The 14,492-nt window shown below is 40.3% G+C and overlaps 1 protein-coding gene across 5 annotated transcripts in view; it reads right to left on the bottom strand.

Moving 5' to 3' along the window:
• The window catches only part of LOC132819436 (echinoderm microtubule-associated protein-like 6), a 512,298-nt gene that overhangs the window by 29,536 nt on the left and 468,270 nt on the right, over positions 1-14,492 (bottom strand). For all 5 annotated transcript variants that reach the window (XM_060830942.1, XM_060830941.1, XM_060830940.1 and 2 more), the window contains one exon: positions 1,462-1,624. In XM_060830942.1, coding sequence (XP_060686925.1) covers positions 1,462-1,624 — 163 coding nt within the window. The remainder of the gene's footprint in view (positions 1-1,461; positions 1,625-14,492) is intronic.

The following is a 14,492-nucleotide window of genomic DNA, read 5'->3' as shown; positions in this document are numbered from 1 at the left end:
GCATCTATTAAGCTCTGAAGCATTGAGACATTTTTTGATAAAGTAACATCTACTAAACAGCATTATTAAGAAAAGGGACTTAAAGTAATAAAATTATCTTAGGATAAGAAGTTAATATTGCCAGTCTGAAGTATTGGGCAACACTGGTTAACGACAGAAGGGCAATAAATTTTGGCTAAGTCAGTAATGCCCACATTCCATGAATGAATTTTAAAAATACAGTCAGTAGAAAAGAAGTGATGAAGGTTTTGAATATCGTTTAAAAGAGGAAATGCATCAGAGATGGTAAAATACTGGAAGTTAATCACAAATATAATAATAATTAAGAAAGAGTTATCTACAGTTTCAGCAAATGAGATGAAATTGTAATCAGTTCAAGCTCATCTAAGTATAAAAACAAACAGAAAAATCTCTCTCAGTTGGACATGAATTGAGCTAGAAATGAAATACTGGATGTTCATGGAATTGCAACAATATTTTTAAGCTGTACCGTGTTTGGATCATTTCCACAGTGTGTTCAAATATCTTTGAATCTGTGTTAAAACAAATAGAATGTGTTTTCCTCTTTGCTTAGCCTCACTTCTATTCTTAACAACCTTTTGTTTTATTCTTTAAACAAAGACAGCAACATTGTTGCTTTTATTTTATGAAAATGCTGGAAAACAGCATGATTAAGTTCTATAAAGACTGTGCATGTATGAACCCAATATTATTCTGAAGTAATGGAAAGCAGCAGGTAGTTTCAAATAATGGTGCCAAAAGTGTACATTATCAAAGAAGAGAAATCCAAAACTGGGTGGCCTGAATCATATCCAGCAATGAGTATGAACAGATAGATTGTGAGGCCTTTGAAGGGCAGCTGCGGCAGTAAAGCTCAAGTAGCAGTACTGTTCCAGCGGCTGTCAATGGATAATGACACGATCCAGGATGAGGAGGTGGATCATTTCTTCTTTGATGGTGAAGGAGAGCAATAGCAGCCCTTATCCTTGGGCAGTATGGCATCTGGAGAGGTCCGGGTGGGGAGGGGGGTGAGCATGATGAAGGAACAGCAGCTGAGGAGACTAACTCTACAGACACCATAAAGAAGGTGAAGGTACTCTTCATCTGCCCCAAACCTCCATCTTTGCCTCCCTCTTGCTCCAGCCTCCATGGCCCCCTTATTCCAGTCCGGTGACATCCAGAAGCCTGTCACAGCCAGTTGATGTTATAGGCTGCATCTGTGCATGTGTTGGCATTATGGATAATCACTTTGATGTATTTTGTATGTCACATTTTGGCCAAAAATTAAAGAGAATATAAAGAAGTAGTGTAAGTAGGAATTCAGTAATTTATAAGCAATCGTTTGTCTATGGTATTAATATTTTGTATTTATCTGAGGCATTAGCATATTGAAAAGTATCCAAATAATTATCAGAATTTGCACACTAACTGATATTTGCTGAGATTAAAGAAACACCTTACCTGAATGTGTTTGCTGTCAGCTGAGAAGTCCATTTGAATGACAAAACTAGGAATGTCTTTGCAATAACCAGTTCTGTTTAAAGTAGGGCCTTGTGTGAGGTCGTAAAAATCAACTGTATTTTCTGCAGAACCAACAGCCAGGTACATGGAATTGGGGCTAAACCTAAAAGAAAAAAAAAATGATTAAAAAGACAGTATTATAAATTTGAATATACCAATATTTTATCAATACATTTTTGTATCTTTCTTATTGTTAATTGATGTAACATTTGATTTCTAAGATTATTTTCTCAATTTTCAATTATATCCACTGTACACTCTTGGCTTGATGAGGTAAGTGGCTGTGATTTCTTCTGATTCCCGTAAATTAGAACACTCAAAATATACAACTTCATCAAGCATATTTCTTACTATCTTCCATGCAGCTGGTGGACTGGGAAACTTTTACTCAACATATGATTGCAGTGTTGTTGCAAATGTGATATCCCAGGATATCATATTCTGATTTAACCAACAAGGTAATTAAATTAAGTAATTATATGAGATTAGCCAGATGGCGGACTTTTAAAGGAGCACTGATACAAAAATCAAATCAACAAAGGAAATTTACAACATATAAATTAAATTGGTTTTGAGGGATAATGGCGTACTATAGCTCCCATGGTGTTCACTGGTTGTGATCTTGGGGTATATATTTACATTAGTACTAATTCCAAGATTTTTATGAATAATACAAGTATAAATGTGGTATGATTGCATGTAGTTAACCTAATGATAATGTAAATGATGATGCTATTCTAATATCAGAAGAGCAATGGAGAGTCCAGAGAGAACATCATAATGGAGGAGGAGTGAAACACTATACTAGAGACCTGTATTTAGTAAAACGTATACTTAAGTGTAAATAAAGTGTTAACCATACTAAACAGTACTTTCATTCTAGGATAAGGTCAAACTAAGGATTCCAGAGGTGCAAAACAATTGCCTAATAAGACAGAGAAAATCTAAGAGTGCAAATGCAGACACCCAACTTCCTAGAAAACTGAGACAGAGTAGAATTCATGAAGGGATACACAGCCCAAGTCATGGTGACCAAGTCATGTGTTCATAAAATATATTGATAGCAGTATTCACTTAAAACAAGGCAGGAGCAAGGTGGAGTTCAAAATCAAAAATCTGAAGTCAGATCATAGTTCACAAGGAACAGAGGAAAAAGGTGGAAGACTGTGATGGCCAAAACTGAAATTTGGAAGATTTGAAGACAAAACAGTCTGGCAAAAAATGGAGAGAAAGAACTTAACCAGCTCAGTACGGTGTGTTGAAATGCCAGCTTCAGCCTCGACATTGTAATTACCACAGTGATATGAAAATGCTGAAGGCCTACAACAAGGCCAGAAGAGGAAGGACTGGAAACCGCAGTTCCTGAGTTACAGATCAGTACATTTCAATACTGTTGGGAATGTAGCAAACTATGTCATAAGACTTTAAATCTTTAATTAAAGTGCTTGTCAAATACTGTAGTCCAAAAATAAACCTGGTCATAGAATGAGATTTAGTCAATGGCCATAGTGACAATGAGAATTGATTGAAGATTTATCTAGATTAGCTGAATGTTGTGGATATGCAGCATTAAAAGATAAGGTAATAAGAAATCATGTCATTATAGGCACCAGGGATTAAAAAAATGTCTGACCTCCTTCAGTCAAAAGATGACACCACACTGGAGCAAGTAATTCAGTATAGTACACAAGTCAAGATCACAATGCATCCTTAGAGGCAACACCGAGGTTCTTCTAATTTGATCGGATAGGTAAGCCTCAACATGATGTGAACATGTTCCCAAGTGCTCACAGCTGGAAATAATATCACTGCCTACATCAGAATGTTCAAAGCAATAGCAAAATTGCAATGTGCTAGATAGGAGGACCTGAGTGGTGTGCTATCAAGGTGGAATATAGAATTCTTAAAAATTGTTGTTTAGCAGTTCCCACCCACCATAAAAACAGAGAAGTCACACCAAGGGAAAAGTTCCTGACAAAGGTCAATGATTTGGAAAAAAAAATCAAAAAATCAAGCATAATGATCAACAGAGTAAGCCAACATTCTTAAGTGAAGTCAAAGAGCCAGCAGAGATTTTGGGATAGCATCTTACAAGTGAAAGGATATAATGCAAAATTTAAACTTGATCCAAGGGCGGCTGTTTCAGTACTGGCTGACAATCTACATAGTTAATATCAGTTGAGATTCAATCTGTGAGCATCGAACTACAACGTCTTGGGGCACAGATCTTCAGGTGCACAGCCAGTTTATCATCACACGCAGTTATAAAGATTGAGAGATCAGTGAAATTTTTTACATATTGAAGAACCACAACAAATACTTGCTCAGTAGAAATACACACATACAGTAGGACTCTTAGAGAAAGTGGGTGTAGTGATGTAAGAGAAAATGGAAGAGTATTTTTTTCAAGAATTTTCAAGATTATTCAGAGGATTTGGCAAGCTAAAACAGAGCACCACATTATGCTGCAAGAAGATGCTGACTCCATCTGCTGGTATACTCTTGAAAAGTACTTCATCTACTATTAGAAACAGTGAAGGTGCAGTTAGAGGACATTTGAAAAGTATGTTCATATCATTAGTGAAAGGACATCACTGCTCATATTAGGATGTTCAAGACAAGAGGAAAAGCACATCTGGATTCCACTACAAGCTGGGGGCTTGTAGATTGAGTGCTGGTGTTTTGAAGATATGGGTGTACTGTACCTTTAAGAGAGTTAAACTACCTGACACAGCACCAAGTGTTCTGAAAAAGATATAATGTAATAGTTGGTCGAACAACTTGATTAGTGGTTGCCTGGAGATGACAAAACAAATTTGAATGAGGCCAATCAATTTAAATTATACCCTGAAAAAAACAAACTCTAATCAAGTTTGAATTTAGTATCCTGACGACCTTAAAAGCCAATGACACAATATGATGCTTTGGGGTATAAGATCAGGGAAGATTGAACAGTTGGGAGGAGAACTGCCACACTATGAGCCTGTACAGACTGCCTGAAAAACCGCTCCCTTAAAGGTACATTTATTGATCCATGACCTATGAAATACAATCCTTAAGAAGAAGAAAATAAGACAGAGGAAGATCCAAATAGAAGATTTGACAGCTGGCTAGTTTTGAAATTTGAATTTTTTCAGTAAATCTTAATCGGGGGTTTTATCAGACTAGTATTACAGAAGGGAAAGTAAAAGATAAGTTTGAGGAAGGAGTTGTAAATAATTGTTAGTTAATTATTCTCGAAGAAATAAAGTAGTTAATTTGTACTTTAAATAATTCTTGGCCTCTCAAATTTTCACAGATTACTGCATGGGATAAAATTTTTCTGTATTGCTGGTTTAAATTAAACAGGAAGGTTTCCCCCATGTCATAAACTGGCAAAGTGAAAGAACACTTGCTCAGAACTTGTAACAGTTCCAAAACTCAATGAAGGACAAAAAATTTGCACAAATCTCACACTACTGAACAAGAGTGTTTAAGGAAAAAAAAACATCCAATTTCATCAGTCAATGATAGTTTGGCCAGGTTAACCAGGACCAGGTTTTAACCAAAATTAGATGCAATTAGTGGACTTTTGCAGATATCCCTGATCAAGATTGTCGATTATATTCATCAATCTTTTGGAATTTTGTAAGTAATGTCAAAGATTCTTGAAAGCAAGCAAAATATTATTTGTCAAATGGATGACATCCTGATACATGGCCAGACCAAAGATGAATATGACCACAGGGAATATTAAGTACAGTTCTTACACTCAATGAGAAGAGCAGGGAATCTTAGTGGCTCCTGAAAAAAAGAGGCCCATACAAGACTTTCTGCAACAAAGTGCATAAACAGTACACAAGGTTTCTAATGAATGGTGAATTAAGTAGAACATTTCACTTCTAACTTAGTCAGCTCACTGAACTCATAACAGATAATTCCATCAACCACCCTCCCCACTAAATGAACAGATCACATATTTTCAAAAGATTGAGAAGCTACTCTCCTTAGATGTACCAATTTACTATAACTCAGGCTTATTAAACATAATATTTGCAGATGTATTGTCCACAGGATTAGGTGCAGTTCTCATTAGAGTGCAGAACGATGGAATCAGGAAACCAATGCATTTTGCATCAACAGCATTTACAAAGACTGAACAAAGATATGCTTAAATGGAAAGGAAGCATTGGCTAGTACATAGTGATGTGAACAATTTGCAGATTACCTCATAGAATTCAGATTTCAGGTCGAAATAGATCATAAATCAATCGTCACGTTGCTGGAGTTCAAAAGAGGTTGCAAAATATTCTGAATACCAAGTTTCATACTTGGACTAATCAAAAATGACAATGTGGTACTCTATGACCCAGGCAAGGCGTAGATTATGGCTATTACACAATCCAGGGTAGTCGTGGACGACGAACAAAGAAAATTTGATCATTGATGAGGTTCTACTACAGTTATCAATACACCATCAGGTATTGAGGTGAAGTTCAAAGAAATGTGTGCAACTCAAAGTAGACAAGCAGTGCCTAAAAATGTTGCAACTTTGTCTACAAGGATGCTCAGATACTTTAAGCAGATCAAGTTCTGAAAATGTATGCATGGAAGCAGCATTACTACTACTGATTCGTTATATTGAATTCAATGAGGCAAGAAGTGTTGAAAGACTTTTTTTTAAGGTGGACATTGAGGGATCACAAAATGCAGAATTAGAGTTGAACAGAACATTTAGCAGCCAGGTATTTTCAAGGAAATTGAGCATTTTATTTTGTTGTGTCACATATGTGCTGTCCATAATCAGGATCCAACAAAGCATTCATTAATGTTTTCAAATTTTCTAGAATGGCCATAGGATAGACTAGCAATAGATTTAGGTCAGGCAGCATCCAAGGAACAGGAAATTTGACGTTTCGGGCACAAGCCCTTCATCAGGAATCATCAGGGCTTGTGCCCGAAACGTCAAATTTCCTCTTCCTTGGATGCTGCCTGACCTGCTGCGCTTTAACCAGCAACACATTTTCAGCTCTGATCTCCAGCATCTGCAGACCTCACTTTTTACTAGCAATAGATTTATTCAACTTCAAAGGGAAGACATATTTGGTCCTGGTAGATTACTAGCCCAGATGGATTGAAGTTTTCAGACTATTGTTATGGAAAAATTTAAAGATAATCAAGCCCCACTACTCTACCAGATGGATCTCTTTTGAACAACTATCCAGAATAAAAGAAGCACGCACTAGGAATATTTATTTAATTATGACAACTGAGATTCTTTTCTCTGAACTTTCACCAAGTTGATAATGGGAGGTCAACTAGACAACAACCCAATCGCCCTCCTGTAGCTTTAGCATCCACATCTGACAAATAGCAACACCCAAAACTAGTTCACCCAAAACAAGATTAGTTGATGTTAGGTTCCCAGTGAGGCCTCTGTTAATATCCGAACATTTGCCGTTTGTTTGAGCATAATGGATCTCCAAAACAGCAATGTCTACAGTGTTCTTTGGACAAGAATCAACCTATACTTAACTTCCAGGCCTGGCCTCATTTAAATTTTTTTTAAAACAAACCAGTGTTCACAATCCAAAGGTCACATTCAGCTCAAATTCACAACTCTAAAACAAAAATGATAAAAATAAAACCAAAAGAAAAATGGTCTCGGTATCAGACAGGAGTCTTAAGCTATTACCCTTCCATCACTTGCCATCAGTTACAAATCCTGCTATCAGGCAAGTTAGGAAAGGAATGGGATACTCTCCACTTGCCTACATGAGTCCACTCCAAGAACACTCAAGGAGCTTGAATCATGCAAGACCAATCAACCTGCGTTACTGGTACTGTGATGATTAGAACCCACTGGATCATGTATACTATGAGATCCTTGATTGGGGTTGTTAACCTGAGCCAATCAAGAAATCCCTGGCTGACCAACATAACCAGGAGATGGGGCTCTTGTGGTACGTTGGTAATATCCCTACCTCTGGACCAGATATTCAAGTCCCACCTGCTCCAGACATGTTATAATGTGTCTGAATAGATTGATTAGAAAATATCTGGATTTCTAAGTGTGAATGGTTGTTAATTATGGAGTTTGGCCTTGCCACCCCTTTTCCTGGTAAATCACTATTTATTGTTCACTGTTGACTATTTGTATTTTGTACCATTTGATAAAAAAAAACAGGAGATAAGATTCTCTTCAATTGAGGATTGACTCTGAGTTGGCTGGCCACAGACAGTGTACCATGCACAAGTGAAAAAGGATGACTTGGTGACATATTACTGGCGTCTGTGCAGTTATTTCAGGTACCTAAACAAATACCTTCAAATTTTACTCCTACCGCAGTCAATGCACAGTTGTGTAGTGTGGATACATTAATCTGTAACAACTGTAAGATGTACTGTAACAGTTCACGAAGGCTCCTCAGACAGATTCATCTAAATCTGCAATCTCTATGACGTGGAAGGACAAGGGCAATAGAGTCATAGAGATGCACAGCATGGAAACAGACCCTTCAGTCCAACCTGACAATGATGACTAGTTATCCCAACCCAATCTAGTCCCACCTGCCAGCACCTGGCCCATATCCCTCCAAACCCTTCCTACTCATATACCCATCCAAATCCCTTTTAAATGTTGCATTTGTACCAACCTCCACCACTTCCTCTGGCAGCTCATTCCAAACGTACCCCCCTCTGCATGAAAAAGTTGCCCTTAGATCCCTTTGATATCTTTCCCCTCTAACTCTAAACCTATGCCCTCTAGTTCTGGACTCCCCCACACCAGGGAAAAGATTTTGTCCATTTATCCTATCCATGTCCCTCATAATTTGTAAACTTCTATAAGGTTACCCCGCAGCCTCTGACACCCCAGGGAAAACAGCCCCAACCTGTTCAGCCTCTCCCCATAGCTCAAATCCTCCAACCCTGGCAACATCCTTGTAAATCTTTTCTGAACCCTTTCAAGTTTCACAACATCTTTCTGATAGGAAGGAGACCAGAATTGCACACAATATTCCAACAGAGGCCGAACCAATGTCCTGTACAGCCGCAACATGACCTCCCAATTCATGTACTCAATACTCTGATGAATAAAAGAAAGCATACCAAATGCCTTCTTCACTATCCTATCTACCTGCGACTCCACTTTCAAGGAGATATGAACCTGCACTCCAAGGTCTCTTTGTTCAGCAACATTCTCTAGGACCTTACCATTAAGTGTGCAAGATTTGCTTTCCCAAAATACAGCACCTCACATTTATCTGAATTAAACTCCATCTGCCACTTCTCGGCCCATTGGCCCATCGGATGAAGATCCTGTCGTAATCTGAGGTAACCTTCTTCGTTGTCCACTACACCTCCAATTTTGGTGTCATCTGCAAACTTACTAACTGTACTTCTTATGCTCGCATCCAAATCATTTACGTAAATGACAAAAAGTAGAGGATCCAGCACTGATCCTTGCGGCACTCCACTGGTCACAGGCCTCCAGTCTGAAATACAAACCTCCACCACCACCCTCTGTCTTCTACCTTTGAGCCAGTTCTGTATCCCTTTATTCTGTGAGATCTAACCTTGCTAATCAGTCGCCCACGGGGAACCTTGTTGAATGCCTTACTGAAGTCCATGTAGATCACATCTACTGCTCTGCCCTCATCAATCCTCTTTGTTACTTCTTCAAAAAACTCAATCAAGTTTGTAAGACATGATTTCCCATGCACAAAACCATGCTGACTATCTCTAATCAGTCCTTGCCTTTCCATATACATCCTGTCCCTCAGGAGTCTCTCCAACAACTTGCCCACCAGCGATGTCAGGCTCACTGGTCTATAGTTCTCTGGATTGTCCTCACTACTCTTCTTAAAGAATGGCACCACATTTGACAACCTCCAGTCTTCCGGCACCTCACCTGTGACTATTGATGATACAAATATGTATCGTACAAACATGACGACCTACAAGTTTGCCTCCCAGCTGCACATCATTCTGACTTGGAAATATACCGCTGTTCCTGTAGCTGGATCAAAATCTTGGAACTCCCTACCTAACAGCACTGTGCACGTACCTACACCAGAATAAACACAGCTCAAAAACCCAGGTCACCACCATCATCACAAGGGCAATTTGGGGTAGCCTAGCCAGTGCCATCTGAATCTTGTGAATGAATGAAGAAAGGTCTTGATCTCAGTGCAAGGACTGAACACTTTACTAATCATATTTTTCCACTTTACAACCTAGACCACCTCTGCTCATCTCTTTGAGTGCAACACAGTTTATTATGTTCCCTGGGCAAAGCCTGTCTTTTATCAGTTTATTAGGCCTGCTCAGCTGTTACCTGGATTATTTGCATTTATGGTACTGGAATCTACATTAATCTACTATACCAATTTATAATATTAGAATTATAATTTATTGGATCATTGTATAATAACTTCTGTTATATTATACAATATTGTGCATACACACTTTCTGTCCTTAAACTTCAATTTTCTATTGACAGGAATACCTTTTCTCTGTTGGAATTTCCTTCCAAGCTGTGTTTTCATGTAAACAATTGGCCATCACTCTTAGTTGATGAACTAATCATGTCACTCTAAACGATCTACCACCAATATTTATGAATAATTAAACTTACAAGATCCAAAAATTTTCAACGATAGTATTATTTAATAACATATTAAGGTTACTAGGTCAAGGGAGGCTGCACCCTCCATCTTTCCCACTGTTCCACAGGCCTGCCACCCCATGACCCACATTGTCACTGCTTGCTGCAAGTTTCCTCCTGCTGGATTGTATTACCCATGCTAAGGACCATCTCACTTTAGCTTATAGAACATTGGTGGGTAATGACTTCCTTTCTGGCAGGTTGGATCTCCAGAATGGAATCAGCTGGTTGAGGAGCACTTGGGAATCTGGGATAGTGAAAGAGTGATGCAGACTGGTGAGAGGAATATGGTTGGGCTGGAAAAGCAGGAATGGGGATTGAAAATTGGGGGTTGGTGGGTTTTATTCACTGGTAGAGAGAGAAAAACTTAGGGTCTCGATCACAAACTTGGTGAGAGGAGATACTGTAGATTAGTGGATAGAGTTCTAGGTGGAATGTGGGAAATTAGACAATAGGAAAGTTGAACATTGTGTCCAAGATTTGGGGAAAGGGAGAGATTGAAGACTTGAGGCTGGTATTAGGGCTCGGACAGATTAGGAGAAGCATAGTAGTGGTTCTTTGCAAGTTCGCTCCATTTTGGGAGCCTTGTTCCATATCTTGGTACCTTGTTAGTCCATCCTTTATTTTTCTTCACCCTTCTGGATTCCATATGATGGTAGGATTTAGGAGTAGAATTAGTCCATTAAGCCCACTGAGTCTGTTCTACCATTCAATCATGGCTGATATGTTTCTCAACCCCATTCTCCTGCCTTCTCTCAGTAACCCTTGATCCCCTAACTAATCAAGAATCTGTCTTCCTCTGTCTTAAAGGCACTCAATGACTTGGCTTCCAGATACTTCAGTGGCAATGAATTTCACAGATTCACCACCTTCTGGTTGAAGAAATTCTTCCTTAGCTCAGTTCTGAAAGGTCGTCCCTTCACTCTGAGGCTATACCCCGGGCCATGTCCAATTTATCCACGCTCTCACTATTCTGTGATCGTCCCTCATGTTTCTAAACTCCATTGAAGACCGACTCAGAATCCTCAACCGCTCTCATATGACAACTCTTCATCCCTGGCATCATTCTTGTCAACCTCTTGTAGACCCCTCCAAGGCCAGCTCATCCTTTCTTAGATACAGGCCCAAATCTGCTCACAATATTCCAAATGCAGTCTGACCCGAGCCTCATACAGCCTCAGCAATACATCTTTGTTCTTGTATTCCAGCCCTATTGAAATGAATGCTAACATTGCATTTGCCTTCCTAACTGTCAACTGAACCTACGTGTTAACCTTAACAGAGTATGGCCTAGGACTCCCTAGTCCCTTCCCTTTCAACATGAACTCAATTTCCAGTGGGAGTTCACTGGTTATTTATCTGGAGGAGGAACCCTGGCTGCTGTTCAAGGTTCCCAGGTTAGTGGGTAGTGATCAAAATTAGGTTTATGTTGCTAACACTCATAGGCAATTTGTGTTTATCCAGGAAAAAGGTAAACCCCAGGAACAGATTCTAGCAAATCAGTGGAAATGAGTAGATTGAACTATTGTTCACAATTTTTTGTGTTGGCTTAATTGCCTTGCCTGTTAGCAGGGGCTTTCCTGGTTCTAGAATCTTCTGACATTTGCTGGCATGTAACAGCTAATAAAGATACTCAACTACAGAGCATTTAATTGTTATGAACTACAATAATATGTATAAACTTCTGGGAAGCATCATGCACAAAGGTGTAATATGAACAGGTACCAAGTGATTAAATATCACATGATTATCTGCAGTGCTGTGACAGGGAATAGAATGGTTCACATTGGGCAATCTGCAACCATATGAAATGTTGAAAGCATAGCAAAACAGTTTTTCACATAGCTGACAGTTGACCATGACGCTAAAACTGGTGGCTAGGGTACCAAACAAGCAAACTGATGTTGAGCTTCGAGAATAGCTGCAGTTAAATGCAAACATGCAAGTAGAATATATTTCATTACACCCCGGATTTACGCTTCGTAGGTGCTAAAGAAGCTGTGGAGAGTCACTCACTGCAGATCACCAAACCTCAAACTTTCCCTTGTAGCTATACTATTTATTTGCCAGACTCAATTAAGTTCCTGGTCAATAGTAAATCCCAGGATGTTGTTGGTGAGGGGTTCAGCAATGGTAATGCTGCTGATTGTCAAGCAGAGATGATTAGGCTCCCTCTTGTTGGAGTTAGCACTTGTGTTATAGAGTCATAGAGATGCACAGCACAGAAACAGACCCTTCGGTCCAACTCGTCCATGTCGACCAGATATCCCAACCCAATCTAGTTCCACTTGCCAGCACTTGGCCCACATCCCTCTAAACCCTTCCTATTCATATACCCATCCAGATGCCTTTTAAATGTTGCAACTGTACTAGCTTCCACCACTTCGTCTGGTAGCTCATTCCATACATGTACCACCTTCTGCATCAAAAAGTTGCCCCTTAGGGCTCTTTTATATCTTTCCCCACTCACCCTAAACCAATACCCTCTAGTTCTGGACTCCCCCACCCCAGGGAAAAAGACCTTGTCTACTTAAGTATCGATGCCCCTCATGATTTTATAAACCTTTAAGATTATCTTTCAGCTTCCGATGCTCCAGGAAAAACAGCCCCGGCCTATTTAACCTCTCCCTATAGCTCAAATCCTCCAACCCTGGCAACATATAGGATTTACAACATCCTTCCGATAGGAAGGAGGCCAGAACATGCAAATGTTACTTGCTATTTCTCAATCTAAGCCTAAATCTTGCATCGGGCATGGCATGCTTCATTATCTGAGGAACTATGAATAGCTTTGAACATTGTTCAATCATCAGTAAATATTTCCACAATAGTCAGAATAGTGAAAGTCATTAATAAAGCAACTAAAGGGAGTTGGGTGTCTAAGTAAAACATCCTGGGCTCAAGATGATTGGTCTTCAAAAATCACAATTATTTTCCTTTGAGCCAGTTAAGACTCCAGACATGGGTAAGTTTTTTCCTCTGATAATGTCTTGAACGTAACTGAAGTAGGGTCAGTGGGCTCAAAATGTTAACTCTGTTTTCTCTCCCAGACCATCTCGACACCTCCCTCCCTTTCCTAGACCTCTCCATCTCCATTTCCAACCTCCATTTCTTCCTATGCTACTGACCTAACCAGCATCCCTCCACTGACACACTAATTTGATGAGCTGAACTGGTACTCATCCTCAACAACTCCTCTGAATCTTCCCACTTCCTTCAGACCAAAGGGGTAGCCATGGGAACCCGCATGGGCCCCAGCTATGCCTGTCTCTTCGGTGGGTACATGGGACAGTCCATCTTCTGTAGTTACACTGGCATTATTCCCTACATTTTCCTCCCCTACATTGATGACTGTATCAGCACCACCTTGTGCTCCCATGAGGAGATTGAACAGTTCATCAACTTCACAAACATCTTCCACCTGGCCTCAAATTCACCCGGACCATCTCAGACATGTCCCTCCCATTCCTGAACCTCTCCATCTCCATGCCTGGCAACCGACTCAACATGGACATCTACTTCAAACCCACCGACTCCCACAGCTACCTGGACTACACCTCCTCCCACCTCCTCACCCCAGCCTGCTGTAAAAATGCTATCCTTTACTCCCAATTCTGCCTCTGACACAATTCCACTCCAGATCATCCCAGATGGCCTCCTTCTTCAAGGAATGCAATATCCCCTCCCATGTGGTCAACAAGGCCCTCCAACACATCTCCACTACGTCCATCACTTTGACCCCCACCTCTCCAACTGCAACAAGAATAGAAGCCCCTGGTCCTCATCTTCCATCCCACTAATCTCCAAATACAACACCTCATCCTTCGACATTTCCACCACCTACAGTCAGACTCACCAGAGATATATTTCCCTCCCCACCCCTATCAGCATTCCGCAGAGACCCTTCCCTCTGCGACTCCCTTGTTAGGTCCACACTCCCCACTAACCCACCCTCCACTCCAGGCACCTTCCCTTGCCACCCTAAGTGGTGTAAAACCTGCGCCCACACCTCCTGCTCACCTCCATCCAAGACTCCAAAGGATCCTTCCAAATTTGGCAGAGATTTTCCTGCACATCCAAGCACCTCATCTACTGTGCCTGTTGCTCTCGATGTGGTCTCCTCTACATTGGGGTCACAGGACGCCAATTTGCAGAACGTTTCAAAGAACCTCTCTGGGATACATGCACCAAACAATCCCAGCACCCTGTGACCAACCACTTCAACACCCCCCCCACTCTGCCAAGGGTATGTAAATCCTGGGCCTCCCCCAGCACAAAATCCTAGCCACCTGATGCCTGGAGGAAGAACGCCTCACCTTCTGCC

This window comes from Hemiscyllium ocellatum, chromosome 10 (assembly GCF_020745735.1).
Source record: "Hemiscyllium ocellatum isolate sHemOce1 chromosome 10, sHemOce1.pat.X.cur, whole genome shotgun sequence".
Classification (NCBI taxonomy): domain Eukaryota; kingdom Metazoa; phylum Chordata; class Chondrichthyes; order Orectolobiformes; family Hemiscylliidae; genus Hemiscyllium; species Hemiscyllium ocellatum.
The sequence above is the reverse complement of the archived record's forward strand: the minus strand, read 5'-3'. Positions and strand labels throughout refer to the sequence as shown.